This window comes from Oncorhynchus mykiss, chromosome 14, assembly GCF_013265735.2.
Source record: "Oncorhynchus mykiss isolate Arlee chromosome 14, USDA_OmykA_1.1, whole genome shotgun sequence".
In the NCBI taxonomy this organism is placed as follows: Eukaryota; Metazoa; Chordata; class Actinopteri; order Salmoniformes; family Salmonidae; genus Oncorhynchus; species Oncorhynchus mykiss.
In genome coordinates this window covers 42,026,636-42,050,827 of record NC_048578.1, presented here as the reverse complement: position 1 = coordinate 42,050,827, position 24,192 = coordinate 42,026,636, and the positions used below count along the sequence as shown (strand labels likewise).

The following is a 24,192-nucleotide window of genomic DNA, read 5'->3' as shown; positions in this document are numbered from 1 at the left end:
GTAGAGAGGGACCAGGAGAGGACTCCAGTCTGGTATCTGGTGTTGTGAAGCTAGTTGTCTAGTATAGAGGGACCAGGAGAGGCCTCCAGTCTGGTATCTACTAGTGTTGTGAAGCTAGTTGTCTAGTATATAGGGACCAGGAGAGGCCTCCAGTCTGGTATCTAGTGTTGTGAAGCTAGTTGTCTAGTATAGAGGGACCAGGAGAGGACTCCAGTCTGGTATCTGGTGTTGTGAAGCTAGTTGTCTAGTATAGAGGGACCAGGAGAGGCCTCCAGTCTGGTATCTAGTGTTGTGAAGCTAGTTGTCTAGTATAGAGGGACCAGGAGAGGACTCCAGTCTGGTATCTGGTGTTGTGAAGCTAGTTGTCTAGTATAGAGGGACCAGGAGAGGCCTCCAGTCTGGTATCTACTAGTGTTGTGAAGCTAGTTGTCTAGTATATAGGGACCAGGAGAGGCCTCCAGTCTGGTATCTAGTGTTGTGAAGCTAGTTGTCTAGTATAGAGGGACCAGGAGAGGACTCCAGTCTGGTATCTGGTGTTGTGAAGCTAGTTGTCTAGTATAGAGGGACCAGGAGAGGCCTCCAGTCTGGTATCTAGTGTTGTGAAGCTAGTTGTCTAGTGTAGAGGGACCAGGAGAGGCCTCCAGTCTGGTATCTAGTGTTGTGAAGCTAGTTGTCTAGTGTAGAGGGACCAGGAGAGGCCTCCAGTCTGGTATCTGGTGTTGTGAAGCTAGTTGTCTAGTATAGAGGGACCAGGAGAGGCCTCCAGTCTGGTATCTACTAGTGTTGTGAAGCTAGTTGTCTAGTAGATAGGGACCAGGAGAGGACTCCAGTCTGGTATCTGGTGTTGTGAAGCTAGTTGTCTAGTATAGAGGGACCAGGAGAGGCCTCCAGTCTGGTATCTACTAGTGTTGTGAAGCTAGTTGTCTAGTATATAGGGACCAGGAGAGGCCTCCAGTCTGGTATCTAGTGTTGTGAAGCTAGTTGTCTAGTAGAGAGGGACCAGGAGAGGACTCCAGTCTGGTATCTGGTGTTGTGAAGCTAGTTGTCTAGTATAGAGGGACCAGGAGAGGCCTCCAGTCTGGTATCTACTAGTGTTGTGAAGCTAGTTGTCTAGTGTAGAGGGACCAGGAGAGGCCTCCAGTCTGGTATCTAGTGTTGTGAAGCTAGTTGTCTAGTATAGAGGGACCAGGAGAGGACTCCAGTCTGGTATCTGGTGTTGTGAAGCTAGTTGTCTAGTATAGAGGGACCAGGAGAGGCCTCCAGTCTGGTATCTAGTGTTGTGAAGCTAGTTGTCTAGTATAGAGGGACCAGGAGAGGACTCCAGTCTGGTATCTGGTGTTGTGAAGCTAGTTGTCTAGTATATAGGGACCAGGAGAGGCCTCCAGTCTGGTATCTAGTGTTGTGAAGCTAGTTGTCTAGTATAGAGGGACCAGGAGAGGACTCCAGTCTGGTATCTGGTGTTGTGAAGCTAGTTGTCTAGTATAGAGGGACCAGGAGAGGCCTCCAGTCTGGTATCTAGTGTTGTGAAGCTAGTTGTCTAGTGTAGAGGGACCAGGAGAGGCCTCCAGTCTGGTATCTAGTGTTGTGAAGCTAGTTGTCTAGTGTAGAGGGACCAGGAGAGGCCTCCAGTCTGGTATCTGGTGTTGTGAAGCTAGTTGTCTAGTGTAGAGGGACCAGGAGAGGCCTCCAGTCTGGTATCTAGTGTTGATGAGGATGTGACTGAAGCTAGTGTTAACATGAGTTCATCAGAGTCCAAGGCTCTGTGGCTCCTAACAGCCAGGCTGTTCTACTGTGCTCTTCTCTTACTGTTACCACTGGGGCTTTCTATATCTACCAGTCTGACTGTGGTAGTTACTACTGGGGCTTTCTATATCTACCAGTCTGACTGGTGTAGTTACTACTGGGTCTTTCTATATCTACCAGTCTGACTGTGGTAGTTACTACTGGGGCTTTCTATATCTACTAGTCTGACTGGTGTTGTTACTACTGGGGCTTTCTATATCTACCAGTCTGACTGTGGTAGTTACTACTGGGGCTTTCTATATCTACCAGTCTCACCTGGTTCTAGGTGTGTGTTTGCTTTCTGTCCTGTCTGTTGCCGTGTGTGTCAAGACAGCATTATTGACTTGCTGTGTGTGTTTCAGGTGGGGAGAAGCAGCGTGTGGCCATAGCCAGGGCCATACTGAAGAACCCTCCTATCCTGCTGTATGATGAAGCTACCTCCTCACTGGACTCTATCACTGAGGAGGTAACCCCCACACACACACACACAGAATCAGCTCAACTCTGTTCACCAATCAGCTGTGTAGATGTTAGGGGATAGAGTTCACTGTGCCCTGAAGTTGGAGAGAACAGGCCACATGTCCTGTTATAGTTTCATACTGAATTACCTGTACTTTTCTTTACTTCCTGTTTCTCTACAACATTCTAGAACTAGTTATAATAGATGCAGTAAAGAGGTCAATGGAACTCGACCAAAACAATGGAATTGCCATGGAAACGTGTGTGTGGGGGGGGAAGTGAAGACATCAAAACTATGAAATAACACATATGGAATCATGTAGTAACCAAAAAAAGTGTTAAACAAATCAAAATAGATTTTATATTTGAGATTCTTCAAAAAGCCTCCCTTCACCTTGATGACTGCCAACAGTGTGCAAAGCTTTCACTCAACCAGCTTCACCTGGAATGCTTTTCCAAAAGTCTTGTAGGATATCCCACATATGCTGAGAACTTGTTGGCTGCTTTTCCTTCACTCTGCGTTCCAACTCAAGTATGTATATATATATTACTGTATTCTATACTGTTAGGTTCTAATTTTTCAGAGTAAAGAACTCACTGACACAAGAGAAGCTTAACCAAGTTTAATTCTTCCCAAAGGGTCATTACGGCTGTAATTCAGAACAAAGACATGGCTTCCCCCATGGTGGTATTCATACCCCACTGTGGGTGGAGTCTCCTCCTTATCTCTAAACATTGCATCATTCTTGCTAAGCAGGGAACTAAGTGATATGAGCCTTCAACGGTTTCTCCCCTTATCAGTCCCTTTTCAATACTGTCACGTGCGATTGTTTTCCCTGCACTCAGCCCCTCCCAAGCTTCATTATGCCCCCTCCCCCTGTCTCATTATGCCCCCTCCCCCTGTCTCATTATGCCCCCTCCCCCTGTCTCATTATGCCCCCTCCCCCTGTCTCATTATGCCCCCCCATGTCACCAGCAAAGCACACCCACACCACCACCTCCATGCTTCACGGTGGGAACCACACACCACCTCCTCCTCCATGCTTCACGGTGGGAACCACACATGCTGAGGTCATCCGTTCACCTACTATGCGTCTCACAAAGACACAGCGGTTGGAACCAAAAATCAAAGGACAGAATGTCCATCGGTCTGTCCATTGCTTGTTTATCTTGGCCCAAGTAGTGTCTTCTTCTTATTGGTGTCCTTTAGTAGTGGTAGTAGTAGTAGTAGTGGTTTCTTTGTAGCAATTTGACCATGAAGGCCTGGTTCACACAGTCTCCTCTGAACAGTTGATGTTGAGACGTGTCTGTTGAACTCTGAAGCATTTATTTGGGCTGCAATTTCTGAGACTGATAACTAATGAACGTATCCTCTGCAACAGAGGTAACTCTGGGTCTTCCTTTCCTGTGGCGGTCCTCATGAGAGCCAGTTAACTCTAATGAACGTATCCTCTGCAGCAGAGGTAACTCTGGGTCTTCCTTTCCTGTGGCGGTCCTCATGAGAGCCAGTTGCATCATAGGTCTTGATGGATTCCAGGTGACTACCTCATGAAGCTGGTTGAGATAATGCCAAGAGTGTGCAAAGCTGTCAAGGCAAAGGGTGGCAACTTTTGAAGAATCTCAAATACTACAAAATATTTAGATTATTTTTTAACACTTTATTTGTATTTATTTGTATTTTTTTACTACATGATTCCATGTGTAATTCCATAGTTTGTCTTCACTATTATTCTACAATATAGAACATGATACAAATAAAGAAAAACCCTTGAATGACTTTCGTTTCATGTTCCTCTGTTCTGGAACCTTCTAGAACCATTTGTAATATTTGATGTTCCTCTGTTCTGGAACCTTCTAGAACCATTTGTAATATTTGATGTTCCTCTGTTCTGGAACCTTCTAGAACCATTTGTAATATTTGATGTTCCTCTGTTCTGGAACCTTCTAGAACCATTTGTAATATTTTATGTTCCTCTGTTCTGGAACCTTCTAGAACCATTTGTAATATTTGATGTTCCTCTGTTCTGGAACCTTCTAGAACCATTTGTAATATTTGATGTTCCTCTGTTCTGGAACCTTCTAGAACCATTTCTAATATTTGATGTTCCTCTGTTCTGGAGCCTTCTAGAACCATTTCTAATATTTGATGTTCCTCTGTTCTGGAACCTTCTACAACCATTTATAATATTTGTTCCTCTGTTCTGGAACCTTCTAGAACTATTTCTGATCAAACACTTAATGTCCCTATGTTGTAAGCTGTTTTATAACTATTTCTAACACTTCATGGTGATTCTGTGTACTTCTTCTAGAACATTCTTAATTCCATGAAGGGTCTGGTCCAGAACCGGACGTCGGTGTTCATCGCTCACAGACTGTCCACCATCGTAGACGCAGACGAGATCATCGTACTCAACAAGGTAAGAAGACCTTCTTTCTCATAGTGATACGTCCAGAAAGGGAGCTTAAAGACGTTCTCCAGCGATCTTCTACTTTTAAAAAAAATACTAAATTACTTTTCCTGTTGAAAAGCGATATCCCAAGTATAAATACAGTAAAGTACACACCTTGAAGGGATAAAACAAAACAATTTTTTTTTAAAATTTTTTTTTTAGATAAACTGAACTTTATGAAGTAGTACTTTCCTGTAATTCCGTACTTGGGATATAATTTATCGACAGGAAAAGTGAAGAAATCACTGGAGGACATGTTTAAGGATTTTGGCTAGTAAACCACGATTTCTTCTACCTCAAATATCATTCAGGTCCCAAATCTGGGCGTCTGCCAGCATTTCCCTATCTTGGTGCATTTGGTTAGTGAGCTAGCTACATTTCCATCAACCTGCAACACACACACGCACCAGAACAACCTGCGACACACGCACCAGAACAACCTGCGACACACGCACCAGAACAACCTGCGACACACGTACCAGAACAACCTGCAACACACACACGCACCAGAACAACCTGCAACACACACACGCACCAGAACAACCTGCGACACACGCACCAGAACAACCTGCGACACACACACCAGAACAACCTGCGACACACGCACCAGAACAACCTGCGACACACGCACCAGAACAACCTGCGACACACGCACCAGAACAACCTGCGACACACGCACCCTGCGACACACGCACCAGAACAACCTGCGACACACGCACGCACCAGAACAACCTGCGACACACGCACCAGAACAACCTGCGACACACGCACCCTGCGACACACGCACCAGAACAACCTGCGACACACGCACCCTGCGACACACGCACCAGAACAACCTGCGACACACACACGCACCAGAACAACCTGCGACACACGCACCAGAACAACCTGCGACACACGCACCAGAACAACCTGCGACACACGCACCAGAACAACCTGTGACACACGCACCCTGCGACACACGCACCAGAACAACCTGCGACACACGCACGCACCAGAACAACCTGCGGCACACGCACCAGAACAACCTGCGGCACACGCACCAGAACAACCTGCGGCACACGCACCAGAACAACCTGCGACACACGCACCAGAACAACCTGCGGCACACGCACCAGAACAACCTGCGGCACACGCACCAGAACGACCTGCGACACACGCACCAGAACGACCTGCGACACACACACGCACCAGAACAACCTGCGACACACGCACCAGAACAACCTGCGGCACACGCACCAGAACAACCTGCGGCACACGCACCAGAACGACCTGCGACACACGCACCAGAACGACCTGCGACACACGCACCAGAACGACCTGCGACACACACACGCACCAGAACAACCTGCGACACACACACGCACCAGAACAACCTGCGACACACGCACCAGAACAACCTGCGACACACGCACCAGAACAACCTGCGGCACACGCACCAGAACAACCTGCGGCACACGCACCAGAACAACCTGCAACACACACACCAGAACAACCTGCGACACACGCACCAGAACAACCTGCGACACACGCACCAGAACAACCTGCGGCACACGCACCAGAACAACCTGCGACACACACACCAGAACAACCTGCGACACACGCACCAGAACAACCTGCGACACACGCACCAGAACAACCTGCGACACACACACCAGAACAACCTGCGACACACACACCAGAACAACCTGCGACACACACACCAGAACAACCTGCGGCACACGCACCAGAACAACCTGCGACACACGCACGCTATTTTGCTAATTGTAGACTAGTTTCTGTCATTTTTGCCTCAATATATTTCATGTGTAACGTGGGCAATGATTTAGTGCGTACTTATAGGATAGGCCAAGCATTACAATAAGCTGCCTCAATATTACTTATAGGAGAGGCTGGGGACTGGAAAGGGGAGAGGCTGGGGACTGGAAAGGGGAGAGGCTGGGGACTGGAAAGGGGAGAGGCTGGGGACTGGAAAGGGGAGAGGCTGGGGACTGGAAAGGGGAGAGGCTGGGGACTGGAAAGGGGAGAGGCTGGGGACTGGAAAGGGGAGAGGCTGGGGACTGGAAAGGGGAGAGGCTGGGGACTGGAAAGGGGAGAGGCTGGGGACTGGAAAGGGGAGAGGCTGGGGACTGGAAAGGGGAGAGGCTGGGGACTGGAAAGGGGAGAGGCTGGGGACTGGAAAGGGGAGAGGCTGGGGACTGGAAAGGGGAGAGGCTGGGGACTGGAGAGTCTGGAGAGGACTGAGGCTTGGTTTGCTTGTCGTGTGGTGAGTCGTAGCGCTCTGAAAGTTGTTGTTGATGTTTCCTGTGTTCCTACGGGAGCAGAGGCAGTCAGATGGAGAGATCAGAAGGTCGTTGTCGCGAGGAGGAGGTCTGTTTTGCCGCATCGCCGTGGTCTCGGCTCATTAAGTCACTGAGTTAGAAACAGTGTCTGTAGAAACAGTTACGAGGAGAGGGAGAGTTGACTCTGTTCTTCACTCTAGACTTGATATTAACATTCATTCTGTATGTCTCCCATTCAATACTTAATTCTGTGTCAAAGTCCTTTTTACATGGGACTTTAGTCTGACTAGATTTTATAATAGTTTAATCCTCTCTGTCTCCCCTCCTCCTCCAGGGTAAGATAGCAGAGCGAGGGGACCACCACTCTCTCCTGGCTACTCCAGGCTCTCTGTATGCTGACCTGTGGAACACTCAGAACAGTAAGATACTGAACATTAAGAACAGCCCGGTGGAACTGCAGCCAGAGAGACTCAGCCAGAAGGAGGAGGAGAGGAAGAAACTACAGGAGGAGATCATGAACAGTGTCAAGGGCTGTGGGAACTGCTCCTGTTGAGGAGAGACCAGGAGGTGCCACCTCCCTCAATACCTGTCCTCCCTTCCTCCTCCGTCCAGTGACAACCTGCGCTCAGTACTTTACGTTACACCGCTCTCCATCTCACCCCTGCCACGCCAAGCCCCTCCCCCTGCTCCTCCCGGGAAGGTGATTGGTGCCCGAAGAGGAGACTTGAGGAGCAAGGCTGTCTGCCGTTGGCTTATGTCTGCAGAGAGGCAACGTTCGTCTGCCAATCCTCTCCTCAAACCAAGCATAAGAGACCTTGTATAGGATGATGACATCGTGCTGTATAGGATGATGACACTGTGCTGTATAGGATGATGACACCGTGCTGTATAGGATGATGACATCGTGCTGTATAGGATGATGACATCGTGCTGTATAGGATGATGACATCGTGCTGTATAGGATGATGACATCGTGCTGTATAGGATGATGACATCGTGCTGTATAGGATGATGACATCGTGCTGTATAGGATGATGACATCGTGCTGTATAGGATGATGACACTGTGCTGTATAGGATGATGACACCGTGCTGTATAGGATGATGACATCGTGCTGTATAGGATGATGACATCGTGCTGTATAGGATGATGACATCGTGCTGTATAGGATGATGACATCGTGCTGTATAGGATGATGACATCGTGCTGTATAGGATGATGACATGCAAGAACATTACTGATCAACATGAGGAGTCTGTTTCATTCTGAAGATTTGTACCAAATGCCACCCTACGCCCTATAGGCCCTGGTCTGAAGTAGTGCACTATATAGGGAAAAGGGTGCCTTTTGGGATGAAACCGGAGGTATTTGGATTAGGTATTTCTGACCGCGTTCTCCTGTAGGAAGATGGAGGCCTTGACGTTGATTTGAATACATTTTTAACTAGTTCTTCCATATGGTTGGGAAGTCTAGGTGGTTGTTTTATATTAAGGATTTGTATATATCTCTATATCAGGGTTAAAAGGCTTCTGACTCAAACTAGACACACATTGTCCAGGTATATCTATCGCTATAAAAAATGACCTTTTCTCAAAATTATCTTTACTTGGTGGGTGGTTCAAGAACAGAAAACACACACGCCTAGCTAAAGATAATTTATTACAAATAATGAATATTAGACTTGATCATTAATAGTCCTGTTTTATTGAGTAGAGATCTTTATCAGAGAACGTGACTTGTCAGGAGCATCAAGTATGTTGAAGACTGGCTGGCTATAGTTTGTTTTTGACTGAAGAGTCCTATCTGTTTTTAATGGAGGGTATATTGGTACGCGTGTTGTTAGGCCAATAGACAATACAATCTCTTTTAACACCGGCTTCCGGGGCATTATCACTTTTATACAACGGGTTACCAACCTATTGAAATAGTGATTGACATATTTTCATTAAAAACGTTATTTCGATGAATTCATTCATACTATTTCAAACTTCCGTAAGATAAAGTCCCGACACACATCTCGGGTTGCTACCCCAAGCGGACTGGTCGTTCGTTCTATTGGTTCTTATTTCTTGCTAGCTAGCCAACTATGGCTAACTTACTGTCACGTCAAACAGAGCAGACAGAATAACAATTGTAGCTGCATTTGTTTAGGCTGTAACAATGAGCTAATGAGGTGGGATTTCACCTGGCATAGAAAATGTGGTCTCTCAACAACACAGCTTACACAATCACTTGAAAATGTCGGACAGACAAAGTTTTATACAAATGTCCACTGTTGAAAACTACATTTTAGTCTAAAAGAAATTAGAATGTCTAGATGATTTTTATAGTGGAGATCAAGTATATAAATTGCCTGGCTGGGCTGATGAGACAGTGGATTGCACAGTCAGATGGAACAGAGTAAATAAGCATTTTAACGTCATAGATTTAGCTGGTGGTAACTTCTGGAATAGACACCAGCTGGAATCTGGTTTTAATTTAGGATTAGACCCACCCGTTGTATTGACTACACTACATTGATCACAGCCTTTTGAGTTTTGAATAAAGCTAGTCTGAAGAAACTGAGGACATTCTATTCACCAATTAATTTCTACCTTTTACTTAAATGCGCACTTATGGTATCTTTTGGATTGTCTAACAACTATGTTCTAGATTAAAGATTGTCTGACAATGGTCTGATATTCACATGGGTTAGGTATTTTATTGCCTTGTTATTTGAGGGGAGCTTGTTGGTCAGATCAGTGCCCATGTTGCATGATGTCGTCATGTACAGTTTGTTAGAACAGAAAACCAGTTGGGCTTGTTGTACAGCAGTAATGTGTATCATTCTATAAAAGCACTGGAGAAAGACATTGGATAACCTGAATAAAGAGCAGTGACGTTCTTGTGCCTATAGTATATTGTTCCTATGATCTGTCAGTCAATAAAGGGGATGTCTTTCTTAATGTTGTGTGTGTGTGTGACCGATCATTCAAGACATTTTGGGTCCATGTAGGATTTCCCTTGAAAGAAACGGCTGTTATTTTAATCTGTTTGATCAGGTGACATCATGCCCCCAACATTCTGTCCCTGAATGAACTCTTAACTGTGAGGTGAAAGGTCAGGCTGAGGTTTGTAACTCACATAAAACCTAACCCTCCCTGTCCCCTGCTGAGTGATAATTGGGGGATCTAGCTAATCACCGTATAGAGCAGGGATATTCAACTCTGACAACGTGGTCCGGAGCCTGCTGCTGGTTTTCTACCTGATCATTATTTGCACCCACCTGGTGTCCTAGGTCTAAATCAGGCCCTGATCAGAGGGGAATCACCTACCTGGTGTCCCAGGTCTAACTCAGTCCCTGATCAGAGGGGAATCACCTACCTGGTGTCCCAGGTCTAACTCAGTCCCTGATCAGAGGGGAATCGCCCACCTGGTGTCCCGGGTCTAACTCAGTCCCTGATTAGAAGGGTACAATTTTTAAAAAGCAATGGAACTGGTTTGGAGGTCAAGAGTTTAAGTTTGAGGGGTCTTTCTATTGATAACACCAGCCATCCTGCATGGTTCCTCCTCTCTGCCAGTCAAGTTTACTTGGTGATGCTCAACCCTTCCAATGCGCCTGATTTGATAGTCTACTATATGATAGTCAGTAATAGCTCTGTTTGTTAAATGTTCGTCTCCATAGTCTCCACGTTTTATAGTTGTCTCCCAATATTCTTCTCAATTTATAGTTCATCTCGTCAGTTTTTATAGTTAATAGACAGTAGATCTAGCTGGTCTGTCATAATATAATAGAGACAGTAGGTCTAGCTGGTCTGTCATAATACAATAGAGACAGTATGTCTAGCTGGTCTGTCATAATACAATAGAGACAGTAGATCTAGCTGGTCTGTCATATCATTGAGACAGTTGATCTATCTGGTCTAGATAGATATAGATGGTCTGTCATAACATAATTGAGACAGCAGATATAGCTGATCTGTCATAATATAATAGAGACAGTAGATCTAGCTGGTCTTTCATACTATAATTGAGACAGTAAATCTAGCTGGTCTTTCGTTATATAATTGAGAGAGTAGATCTAGTTGGTCTGCCATAATATAATTGAGACAGTAAATCTAGCTGGTCTGTAAAAATATAAAAGAGACAGTAGATCTAGCTGGTCTGTCATAATATAATTGAGACAGTAGTTCTAAAATGGTTTGTCATAATATACGAGGCAGTAGATCTAGCTCGTCTGCGATAATATAATTGAGACTGTAGATGTAGCTGGTCTGTCATAATATAGTAGAGACAGTAAATCTAGCTGGTCTTTCGTAATATAATTGAGAGAGTAGATCTAGCTGGTCTGCGATGAAATAATTGAGACAGTAGATCTAGCTGGTCTGTCAAAATGTAATAGAGACAGTAGATCTAGTAGGTCTGTCATAAAATAATAGAGACAGTAGATCTAGCTGGTCTGTCATAATTTAATAGAGACGTTAGATCTAGATGGTCTGTCATAATTGAATAGAGACAGTAGATCTAGCTGGTCTTTCATAATATAATTGAGACAATAGATCTAGGTGGTCTGTCATAATATAATAGGGGCAGTAGATCTAGCTGGTGTGCCATAATACAATAGAGACAGTAGATCTAGCTGGTCTGTCATATCATTGAGACAGTTGATCTATCTGGTCTAGATAGATATAGATGGTCTGTCATAACATAATTGAGACAGCAGATCTAGCTGATCTGTCATAATACAATAGAGACTGTAGATGTAGCTGGTCTGTCATAATATAGTAGAGACAGTAGTTCTAGCTGGTCTGTCACAATATAACTGATACAGTAGATCTAGCTGGTCTTTCGTAATATAATTGAGAGAGTAGATCGAGCTGGTCTGCCATAATGTAATTGAGACTGTAGCTCTATCTGGTCTTTCATAATATAATTGAGACAATAGATCTAGTTGGTCTGTCGTAATACAATAGAGACAGTAGATCTAGCTGGTCTGTCATAATATAATAGACAGTAGATCTAGTTGGTCTGTCGTAATACAATAGAGACAGTAGATCTAGCTGGTCTTTCATAATATAATTGAGGCAACAGATCTAGTTGTTCTGTCATAATATAATAGAGACAGTAGATCGTGCTGGTTTGTCATAATATAATTGTGACAGTAGATCTAGCTGGTCTGTCATAATATAATAGACTAGAGACAGTATATCTAGCTGGTCTGTCAGAATTTAATAGAGACAGTAGATCTAGCTGGTCTGTCATAATATAATAGAGACAGTAGATCTAGCTGGTCTGGAAGAATTTAATAGAGACAGTAGATCTAGCTGGTCTGCCATGATATAATTGAGAGAGTAGATCTAGCTGGTGTGCCATAATGTAATTGAGACATTAGATCTTGCATGTCTATCATAATATATTAGACACTGTAGATCTTGCTGGTCTGTCATAATATAATTGAAACAATAGATCTAGGTGGTCTGTCATAATATAATAGGGGCAGTAGATCTAGCTGGTGTGCCATAATACAATAGAGACAGTAGATCTAGCTGGTCTGTCATATCATTGAGACAGTTGATCTATCTGGTCTTTCGTAATATAATTGAGAGAGTAGATCTTGCTGGTCTGCGATGAAATAATTGAGACAGTAGATCTAGCTGGTCTGTAAAAATATAAAAGAGGTAGTAGATCTAGCTGGTCTGTCAAAATGTAATAGAGACGTTAGATCTAGATGGTCTGTCATAATTGAATAGAGACAGTAGATCTAGCTGGTCTTTCATAATATAATTGAGACAATAGATCTAGGTGGTCTGTCATATAATAGGGGCAGTAGATCTAGCTGGTCTGTCACAATATAATAGAGACAGTAGTTCTAGCTGGTCTGTCATAATATAACTGATACAGTAGATCTAGCTGGTCTTTCGTAATATAATTGAGAGAGTAGATCGAGCTGGTCTGCCATAATGTAATTGAGACTGTAGCTCTATCTGGTCTTTCATAATATAATTGAGACAATAGATCTAGCTGGTCTGCCATAATATAATTTAGACAGTAGATCTTGCATGTCTATCATAATGTATTAGAGACTGTAGATGTAGCTGGTCTGTCATAATACAATAGAGACAGTAGATCTAGCTGGTCTGTCATAATATAATAGACAGTAGATCTAGTTGGTCTGTCGTAATACAATAGAGACAGTAGATCTAGCTGGTCTGTCATAATATAATAGACAGTAGATCTAGTTGGTCTGTCGTAATACAATAGAGACAGTAGATCTAGCTGGTCTTTCATAATATAATTGAGGCAACAGATCTAGTTGTTCTGTCATAATATAATAGAGACAGTAGATCGTGCTGGTTTGTCATAATATAATTGTGACAGTAGATCTAGCTGGTCTGTCATAATATAATAGACTAGAGACAGTATATCTAGCTGGTCTGTCAGAATTTAATAGAGACAGTAGATCTAGCTGGTCTGTCATAATATAATAGAGACAGTAGATCTAGCTGGTCTGGAAGAATTTAATAGAGACAGTAGATCTAGCTGGTCTGTCATAATATAATAGAGACAGTAGATCTAGCTGGTCTGTCATAATATAATAGAGACAGTAGATCTAGCTGGTCTGTCAGAATTTATTAGAGACAGTAGATCTAGCTGGTCTATCATAATATATTAGACACTGTAGATGTAGCTGGTCTGTCATAATATAATTGAGACAGTAGATCTAGCTGGTCTGTCATATTATAACATAGGCAGAAGATCTAGCTGCTCTGTCATAATATAATTGAGACATTAAATCTAGCTAGACTGTCATAATACAATAGAGAAGGTAGATCTAGCTGTCTGTCATAATATAATAGACACAGTAGATCTAGTTGGTCTGTCATAATATAAAATAGGCAGAAGATCTAGCTGGTCTGTCATAATATAATTTAGAAAGTAGATCTAGCTGGTCTGTCATAATATAATTGAGACAGTAGATCTAGGTGGTCTGTCATAATATAAAAGAGGCAGTAGATCTAGCTGGTCCGTCATAATATTAATGAGAAAGTAGACCTAGCAGGTCTATCATAATATATTAGAGACTGTAGATGTAGCTGGCCTGTCATAATATAGTAGAGACAGTAAATGTAGCTGGTCTGTCATAATATAATTGAGACAGTAGATCTAGCTGTTCTGTCATAATATAATAGAGGCAGTAGATCGTGCTGGTTTGTCATAATATAATTGTGACAGTAGATCTAGCTGGTCTGTCATATTATAATAGATTAGAGACAGTATATCTAGCTGGTCTGTCAGAATTTAATAGAGACAGTAGATCTAGCTGGTCTGTCATAATATAATAGAGACAGTAGATCTAGCTGGTGTGCCATAATATAATTGAGACAGTAGATCTAGCTGGTCTGTCATAATATAAAATAGGCAGTAGATCTAGCTGGTCTGTCATAAATTAGCAGAGAAAGTAGATGTAGCTGGTCTGTGAAAATATAATAGAGACAGTAGATCTAGCTGGTCTGTCATAGTTTAATAGAGACAATAGTTTGAGCTGTTCTGTCATAATATAATAGAGACAGTAGATCTAGCTGGTCTGTCAAAATTTAATAGAGACAGTAGTTCTAGCTGTTCTGTCATAATATATTAGAGACAGTAGATCTAGCTGTTCTGTCAAAATGTAATAGAGACAGTAGTTCTAGCTGTTCTGTGATAATATAATAGAGACAGTAGATCTAGCTGGTCTGGAAGAATTTAATAGAGACAGTAGATCTAGCTGGTCTGTTATGATATAATTGAGAGAGTAGATCTAGCTCGTCTGTCATTATATAAAAGAGGCAGTAGATCTAGCTGGTCTGTTATGATATAATTGAGAGAGTAGATCTAGCTCGTCTGTCATTATATAATAGAGGCAGTAGATCTTGCTGGTCTGTCATAATATAATAGAGACAGTAGATCTAGGTGGTCTGTCATAATATAAAAGAGGCAGTAGATCTAGCTGGTCCGTCATAATATTAATGAGAAAGTAGACCTAGCAGGTCTATCATAATATATTAGAGACTGTAGATGTAGCTGGCCTGTCATAATATAGTAGAGACAGTAAATGTAGCTGGTCTGTCATAATATAATTGAGACAGTAGATCTAGCTGTTCTGTCATAATATAATAGAGGCAGTAGATCGTGCTGGTTTGTCATAATATAATTGTGACAGTAGATCTAGCTGGTCTGTCATATTATAATAGACTAGAGACAGTATATCTAGCTGGTCTGTCAGAATTTAATAGAGACAGTAGATCTAGCTGGTCTGTCATAATATAATAGAGACAGTAGATCTAGCTGGTGTGCCATAATATAATTGAGACAGTAGATCTAGCTGGTCTGTCATAATATAAAATAGGCAGTAGATCTAGCTGGTCTGTCATAAATTAGCAGAGAAAGTAGATGTAGCTGGTCTGTGAAAATATAATAGAGACAGTAGATCCAGCTGGTCTGTCATAGTTTAATAGAGACAATAGTTTGAGCTGTTCTGTCATAATATAATAGAGACAGTAGATCTAGCTGGTCTGTCAAAATTTAATAGAGACAGTAGTTCTAGCTGTTCTGTCATAATATAATAGAGACAGTAGATCTAGCTGTTCTGTCAAAATGTAATAGAGACAGTAGTTCTAGCTGTTCTGTGATAATATAATAGAGACAGTAGATCTAGCTGGTCTGGAAGAATTTAATAGAGACAGTAGATCTAGCTGGTCTGTTATGATATAATTGAGAGAGTAGATCTAGCTCGTCTGTCATTATATAAAAGAGGCAGTAGATCTAGCTGGTCTGTTATGATATAATTGAGAGAGTAGATCTAGCTCGTCTGTCATTATATAATAGAGGCAGTAGATCTTGCTGGTCTGTCATAATATAATAGAGACAGTAGATCTAGCTGGTGTGCCATAATATAATTGAGACATTAGATCTTGCATGTCTATCATAATATATTAGACACTGTAGATGTAGCTGGTCTGTCATAATATAATTGAGACATTAAATCTAGCTAGACTGTCATAATACAATAGAGAAGGTAGATCTAGCTTTCTGTCATAATATAATAGACACAGTAGATCTAGTTGGTCTGTCATAATATAAAATAGGCAGAAGATCTAGCTGGTCTGGCATAATATAATTTAGAAAGTAGATCTAGCTGGTCTGTCATAATATAATTGAGACAGTAGATCTAGGTGGTCTGTCATAATATAAAAGAGGCAGTAGATCTAGCTGGTCTGTCATAATATAATAGACTAGAGACAGTATATCTAGCTGGTCTGTCAGAATTTAATAGAGACAGTAGATCTAGCTGGTCTGTCATAATATAATAGAGACAGTAGATCTAGCTGGTGTGCCATAATATAATTGAGACAGTAGATCCAGCTGGTCTGTCATAATATAAAATAGGCAGTAGATCTAGCTGGTCTGTCATAAATTAGCAGAGAAAGTAGATGTAGCTGGTCTGTGAAAATATAATAGAGACAGTAGATCTAGCTGGTCTGTCATAGTTTAATAGAGACAATAGTTTGAGCTGTTCTGTCATAATATAATAGAGACAGTAGATCTAGCTGGTCTGTCAAAATGTAATAGAGACAGTAGTTCTAGCTGTTCTGTGATAATATAATAGAGACAGTAGATCTAGCTGGTCTGGAAGAATTTAATAGAGACAGTAGATCTAGCTGGTCTGTCAAAATGTAATAGAGACAGTAGTTCTAGCTGTTCTGTGATAATATAATAGAGACAGTAGTTCTAGCTGTTCTGTGATAATATAATAGAGACAGTAGATCTAGCTGGTCTGTTATGATATAATTGAGAGAGTAGATCTAGCTCGTCTGTCATTATATAAAAGAGGCAGTAGATCTTGCTAGTCTGTCATAATATAATAGAGACAGTAGATCTTGCTGGTGTGCCATAATATAATTGAGACATTAGATCTTGCATGTCTATCATAATATATTAGACACTGTAGATGTAGCTGGTCTGTCATAATATAATTGAGACAGTAGATCTAGCTGGTCTGTCATATTATAACATAGGCAGAAGATCTAGCTGCTCTGTCATAATATAATTGAGACATTAAATCTAGCTAGACTGTCATAATACAATAGAGAAGGTAGATCTAGCTGTCTGTCATAATATAATAGACACAGTAGATCTAGTTGGTCTGTCATAATATAAAATAGGCAGAAGATCTAGCTGGTCTGTCATAATATAATTTAGAAAGTAGATCTAGCTGGTCTGTCATAATATAATTGAGACAGTAGATCTAGGTGGTCTGTCATAATATAAAAGAGGCAGTAGATCTAGCTGGTCCGTCATAATATTAATGAGAAAGTAGACCTAGCAGGTCTATCATAATATATTAGAGACTGTAGATGTAGCTGGCCTGTCATAATATAGTAGAGACAGTAAATGTAGCTAGTCTGTCATAATATAATTGAGACAGTAGATCTAGCTGGTCTGTCATATATAATAGAGACAGTAGATCTAGCTGGTCTGTCAAAATGTAATAGAGACAGTAGTTCTAGCTGTTCTGTCATAATATAATAGAGACAGTAGATCTAGCTGGTCTGGAAGAATTTAATTGAGACAGTAGATCTAGCTGGTCTGTCATAATATAATTGAGACAGTAGTTCTAAAATGGTTTGTCATAATATACGAGGCAGTAGATCTAGCTCGTCTGCGATAATATAATTGAGACTGTAGATGTAGCTGGTCTGTCATAATATAGTAGAGACAGTAAATCTAGCTGGTCTTTCGTAATATAATTGAGAGAGTAGATCTAGCTGGTCTGCGATGAAATAATTGAGACAGTAGATCTAGCTGGTCTGTCAAAATATAAAAGAGGTAGTAGATCTAGCTGGTCTGTCAAAATGTAATAGAGACAGTAGATCTAGTAGGTCTGTCATAAAATAATAGAGACAGTAGATCTAGCTGGTCTGTCATAATTTAATAGAGACGTTAGATCTAGATGGTCTGTCATAATTGAATAGAGACAGTAGATCTAGCTGGTCTTTCATAATATAATTGAGACAATAGATCTAGGTGTTCTGTCATAATATAATAGGGGCAGTAGATCTAGCTGGTGTGCCATAATACAATAGAGACAGTAGATCTAGCTGGTCTGTCATATCATTGAGACAGTTGATCTATCTGGTCTAGATAGATATAGATGGTCTGTCATAACATAATTGAGACAGCAGATCTAGCTGATCTGTCATAATACAATAGAGACTGTAGATGTAGCTGGTCTGTCATAATATAGTAGAGACAGTAGTTCTAGCTGGTCTGTCATAATATAACTGATACAGTAGATCTAGCTGGTCTTTCGTAATATAATTGAGAGAGTAGATCGAGCTGGTCTGCCATAATGTAATTGAGACTGTAGCTCTATCTGGTCTTTCATAATATAATTGAGACAATAGATCTAGCTGGTCTGCCATAATATAATTTAGACAGTAGATCTTGCATGTCTATCATAATGTATTAGAGACTGTAGATGTAGCTGGTCTGTCATAATACAATAGAGACAGTAGATCTAGCTGGTCTGTCATAATATAATAGACAGTAGATCTAGTTGGTCTGTCGTAATACAATAGAGACAGTAGATCTAGCTGGTCTGTCATAATATAATAGACAGTAGATCTAGTTGGTCTGTCGTAATACAATAGAGACAGTAGATCTAGCTGGTCTTTCATAATATAATTGAGGCAACAGATCTAGTTGTTCTGTCATAATATAATAGAGACAGTAGATCGTGCTGGTTTGTCATAATATAATTGTGACAGTATATCTAGCTGGTCTGTCAGAATTTAATAGAGACAGTAGATCTAGCTGGTCTGTCATAATATAATAGAGACAGTAGATCTAGCTGGTCTGGAAGAATTTAATAGAGACAGTAGATCTAGCTGGTCTGTTATGATATAATTGAGAGAGTAGATCTAGCTCGTCTGTCATTATATAAAAGAGGCAGTAGATCTTGCTGGTCTGTCATAATATAATAGAGACAGTAGATCTTGCTGGTCTGTCATAATATAATAGAGACAGTAGATCTTGCTGGTGTGCCATAATATAATTGAGACATTAGATCTTGCATGTCTATCATAATATATTAGACACTGTAGATGTAGCTGGTCTGTCATAATATAATTGAGACAATAGATCTAGGTGGTCTGTCATAATATAATAGGGGCAGTAGATCTAGCTGGTGTGCCATAATACAATAGAGACAGTAGATCTAGCTGGTCTGTCATATCATTGAGACAGTTGATCTATCTGGTCTTTCGTAATATAATTGAGAGAGTAGATCTTGCTGGTCTGCGATGAAATAATTGAGACAGTAGATCTAGCTGGTCTGTCAAAATATAAAAGAGGTAGTAGATCTAGCTGGTCTGTCAAAATGTAATAGAGACGTTAGATCTAGATGGTCTGTCATAATTGAATAGAGACAGTAGATCTAGCTGGTCTTTCATAATATAATTGAGACAATAGATCTAGGTGGTCTGTCATATAATAGGGGCAGTAGATCTAGCTGGTCTGTCACAATATAATAGAGACAGTAGTTCTAGCTGGTCTGTCATAATATAACTGATACAGTAGATCTAGCTGGTCTTTCGTAATATAATTGAGAGAGTAGATCGAGCTGGTCTGCCATAATGTAATTGAGACTGTAGCTCTATCTGGTCTTTCATAATATAATTGAGACAATAGATCTAGCTGGTCTGCCATAATATAATTTAGACAGTAGATCTTGCATGTCTATCATAATGTATTAGAGACTGTAGATGTAGCTGGTCTGTCATAATACAATAGAGACAGTAGATCTAGCTGGTCTGTCATAATATAATAGACAGTAGATCTAGTTGGTCTGTCGTAATACAATAGAGACAGTAGATCTAGCTGGTCTGTCATAATATAATAGACAGTAGATCTAGTTGGTCTGTCGTAATACAATAGAGACAGTAGATCTAGCTGGTCTTTCATAATATAATTGAGGCAACAGATCTAGTTGTTCTGTCATAATATAATAGAGACAGTAGATCGTGCTGGTTTGTCATAATATAATTGTGACAGTAGATCTAGCTGGTCTGTCATAATATAATAGACTAGAGACAGTATATCTAGCTGGTCTGTCAGAATTGAATAGAGACAGTAGATCTAGCTGGTCTGTCATAATATAATAGAGACAGTAGATCTAGCTGGTCTGGAAGAATTTAATAGAGACAGTAGATCTAGCTGGTCTGGAAGAATTTAATAGAGACAGTATATCTAGCTGGTCTGTCAGAATTTAATAGAGACAGTAGATCTAGCTGGTCTGTCATAATATAAAAGAGGCAGTAGATCTAGCTGGTCTGTCATAAATTAGCAGAGAAAGTAGATGTAGCTGGTCTGTGAAAATATAATAGAGACAGTAGATCTAGCTGGTCTGTCATAGTTTAATAGAGACAATAGTTTGAGCTGTTCTTTCATAATATAATAGAGACAGTAGATCTAGCTGGTCTGTCAAAATTTAATAGAGACAGTAGTTCTAGCTGTTCTGTCATAATATAATAGAGACAGTAGATCTAGCTGTTCTGTCAAAATGTAATAGAGACAGTAGTTCTAGCTGTTCTGTGATAATATAATAGAGACAGTAGATCTAGCTGGTCTGGAAGAATTTAATAGAGACAGTAGATCTAGCTGGTCTGTTATGATATAATTGAGAGAGTAGATCTAGCTCGTCTGTCATTATATAAAAGAGGCAGTAGATCTTGCTGGTCTGTCATAATATAATAGAGACAGTAGATCTAGCTGGTCTGTCATAATACAATAGAGAAGGTAGATCTAGCTGTCTGTCATAATATAATAGACACAGTAGATCTAGTTGGTCTGTCATAATATAAAATAGGCAGAAGATCTAGCTGGTCTGTCATAATATAATTTAGAAAGTAGATCTAGCTGGTCTGTCATAATATAATTGAGACAGTAGATCTAGGTGGTCTGTCATAATATAAAAGAGGCAGTAGATCTAGCTGGTCCGTCATAATATTAATGAGAAAGTAGACCTAGCAGGTCTATCATAATATATTAGAGACTGTAGATGTAGCTGGCCTGTCATAATATAGTAGAGACAGTAAATGTAGCTGGTCTGTCATAATATAATTGAGACAGTAGATCTAGCTGGTCTGTCATAATATAATAGAGACAGTAGATCTAGCTGGTCTGTCAAAATGTAATAGAGACAGTAGTTCTAGCTGTTCTGTCATAATATAATAGAGACAGTAGATCTAGCTGGTCTGGAAGAATTTAATTGAGACAGTAGATCTAGCTGGTCTGTCATAACATAATAGAGACAGTAGTTCTAGCTGGTCTGCCATGATATAATTGAGAGAGTAGATCTAGCTCGTCTGTCATAATATAAAAGAGGCAGTAGATCTTGCTGGTCTGTCATAATATAATAGAGACAGTAGATCCTGCTGGTGTGCCATAATATAATTGAGACATTAGATCTTGCATGTCTATCATAATATATTAGAGACTGTAGATGTAGCTGGTCTGTCATAATATAATTGAGACAGTAGATCTAGCTGGTCTGTCATATTACAACATAGGCAGAAGATCTAGCTGCTCTGTCATAATATAATTGAGACATTAAATCTAGCTAGACTGTCATAATACAATAGAGAAGGTAGATCTAGCTGTCTGTCGTAATATAATAGACACAGTAGATCTAGTTGGTCTGTCATAATATAAAATAGGCAGAAGATCTAGCTGGTCTGTCATAATATAATTTAGAAAGTAGATCTAGCTGGTCTGTCATAATATAATTGAGACAGTAGATCTAGGTGGTCTGTCATAATATAAAAGAGGCAGTAGATCTAGCTGGTCCGTCATAATATTAATGAGAAAGTAGACCTAGCAGGTCTATCATAATATATTAGAGACTGTAGATGTAGCTGGCCTGCCATAATATAGTAGAGACAGTAAATGTAGCTGGTCTGTCATAATATAATTGAGACAGTAGATCTAGCTGTTCTGTCATAATATAATAGAGGCAGTAGATCGTGCTGGTTTGTCATAATAAAATTGTGACAGTAGATCTAGCTGGTCTGTCATAATATAATAGACTAGAGACAGTATATCTAGCTGGTCTGTCAGAATTTAATAGAGACAGTAGATCTAGCTGGTCTGTCATCATATAATAGAGACAGTAGATCTAGCTGGTCTGTCATAGTTTAATAGAGACAATAGTTTGAGCTGTTCTGTCATAATATAATAGAGACAGTAGATCTAGCTGGTCTGTCAAAATGTAATAGAGACAGTAGTTCTAGCTGTTCTGTCATAATATAATAGAGACAGTAGATCTAGCTGGTCTGGAAGAATTTAATTGAGACAGTAGATCTAGCTGGTCTGTCATAACATAATAGAGACAGTAGTTCTAGCTGGTCTGCCATGATATAATTGAGAGAGTAGATCTAGCTCGTCTGTCATAATATAAAAGAGGCAGTAGATCTTGCTGGTCTGTCATAATATAATAGAGACAGTAGATCCTGCTGGTGTGCCATAATATAATTGAGACATTAGATCTTGCATGTCTATCATAATATATTAGAGACTGTAGATGTAGCTGGTCTGTCATAATATAATTGAGACAGTAGATCTAGCTGGTCTGTCATATTACAACATAGGCAGAAGATCTAGCTGCTCTGTCATAATATAATTGAGACATTAAATCTAGCTAGACTGTCATAATACAATAGAGAAGGTAGATCTAGCTGTCTGTCGTAATATAATAGACACAGTAGATCTAGTTGGTCTGTCATAATATAAAATAGGCAGAAGATCTAGCTGGTCTGTCATAATATAATTTAGAAAGTAGATCTAGCTGGTCTGTCATAATATAATTGAGACAGTAGATCTAGGTGGTCTGTCATAATATAAAAGAGGCAGTAGATCTAGCTGGTCCGTCATAATATTAATGAGAAAGTAGACCTAGCAGGTCTATCATAATATATTAGAGACTGTAGATGTAGCTGGCCTTTCATAATATAGTAGAGACAGTAAATGTAGCTGGTCTGTCATAATATAATTGAGACAGTAGATCTAGCTGTTCTGTCATAATATAATAGAGGCAGTAGATCGTGCTGGTTTGTCATAATATAATTGTGACAGTAGATCTAGCTGGTCTGTCATAATATAATAGACTAGAGACAGTATATCTAGCTGGTCTGTCAGAATTTAATAGAGACAGTAGATCTAGCTGGTCTGTCATCATATAATAGAGACAGTAGATCTAGCTGGTGTGCCATAATATAATTGAGACAGTAGATCTAGCTGGTCTGTCATAATATAAAATAGGCAGTAGATCTAGCTGGTCTGTCATAAATTAGCAGAGAAAGTAGATGTAGCTGGTCTGTGAAAATATAATAGAGACAGTAGATCTAGCTGGTCTGTCATAGTTTAATAGAGACAATAGTTTGAGCTGTTCTGTCATAATATAATAGAGACAGTAGATCTAGCTGGTCTGTCAAAATTTAATAGAGACAGTAGTTCTAGCTGTTCTGTCATAATATAATAGAGACAGTAGATCTAGCTGGTCTGTCAAAATGTAATAGAGACAGTAGTTCTAGCTGTTCTGTGATAATATAATAGAGACAGTAGATCTAGCTGGTCTGGAAGAATTTAATAGAGACAGTAGATCTAGCTGGTCTGTTATGATATAATTGAGAGAGTAGATCTAGCTCGTCTGTCATTATATAAAAGAGGCAGTAGATCTTGCTGGTCTGTCATAATATAATAGAGACAGTAGATCTTGCATGTCTATCATAATATATTAGACACTGTAGATGTAGCTGGTCTGTCATAATATAATTGAGACAGTAGATCTAGCTGGTCTGTCATATTATAACATAGGCAGAAGATCTAGCTGCTCTGTCATAATATAATTGAGACATTAAATCTAGCTAGACTGTCATAATACAATAGAGAAGGTAGATCTAGCTGTCTGTCATAATATAATAGACACAGTAGATCTAGTTGGTCTGTCATAATATAAAATAGGCAGAAGATCTAGCTGGTCTGTCATAATATAATTTAGAAAGTAGATCTAGCTGGTCTGTCATAATATAATAGACTAGAGACAGTATATCTAGCTGGTCTGTCAGAATTTAATAGAGACAGTAGATCTAGCTGGTCTGTCATCATATAATAGAGACAGTAGATCTAGCTGGTGTGCCATAATA

At 40.2% G+C, this 24,192-nt stretch overlaps 1 protein-coding gene across 1 annotated transcript in view; it reads left to right on the top strand.

Annotated features, from left to right (window-relative positions):
• LOC110533243 (ATP-binding cassette sub-family B member 7, mitochondrial) overlaps positions 1 to 9,918 on the top strand; it is a 50,933-nt gene extending 41,015 nt beyond the window's left edge. Inside the window, exons 14-16 of the mRNA XM_036943579.1 lie at positions 2,145 to 2,248; positions 4,551 to 4,658; positions 7,308 to 9,918. Coding sequence (XP_036799474.1) covers positions 2,145 to 2,248; positions 4,551 to 4,658; positions 7,308 to 7,526 — 431 coding nt within the window. The 3' untranslated portion in view covers positions 7,527 to 9,918. The remainder of the gene's footprint in view (positions 1 to 2,144; positions 2,249 to 4,550; positions 4,659 to 7,307) is intronic.
• Positions 9,919 to 24,192: the final 14,274 nt, after the last annotated feature.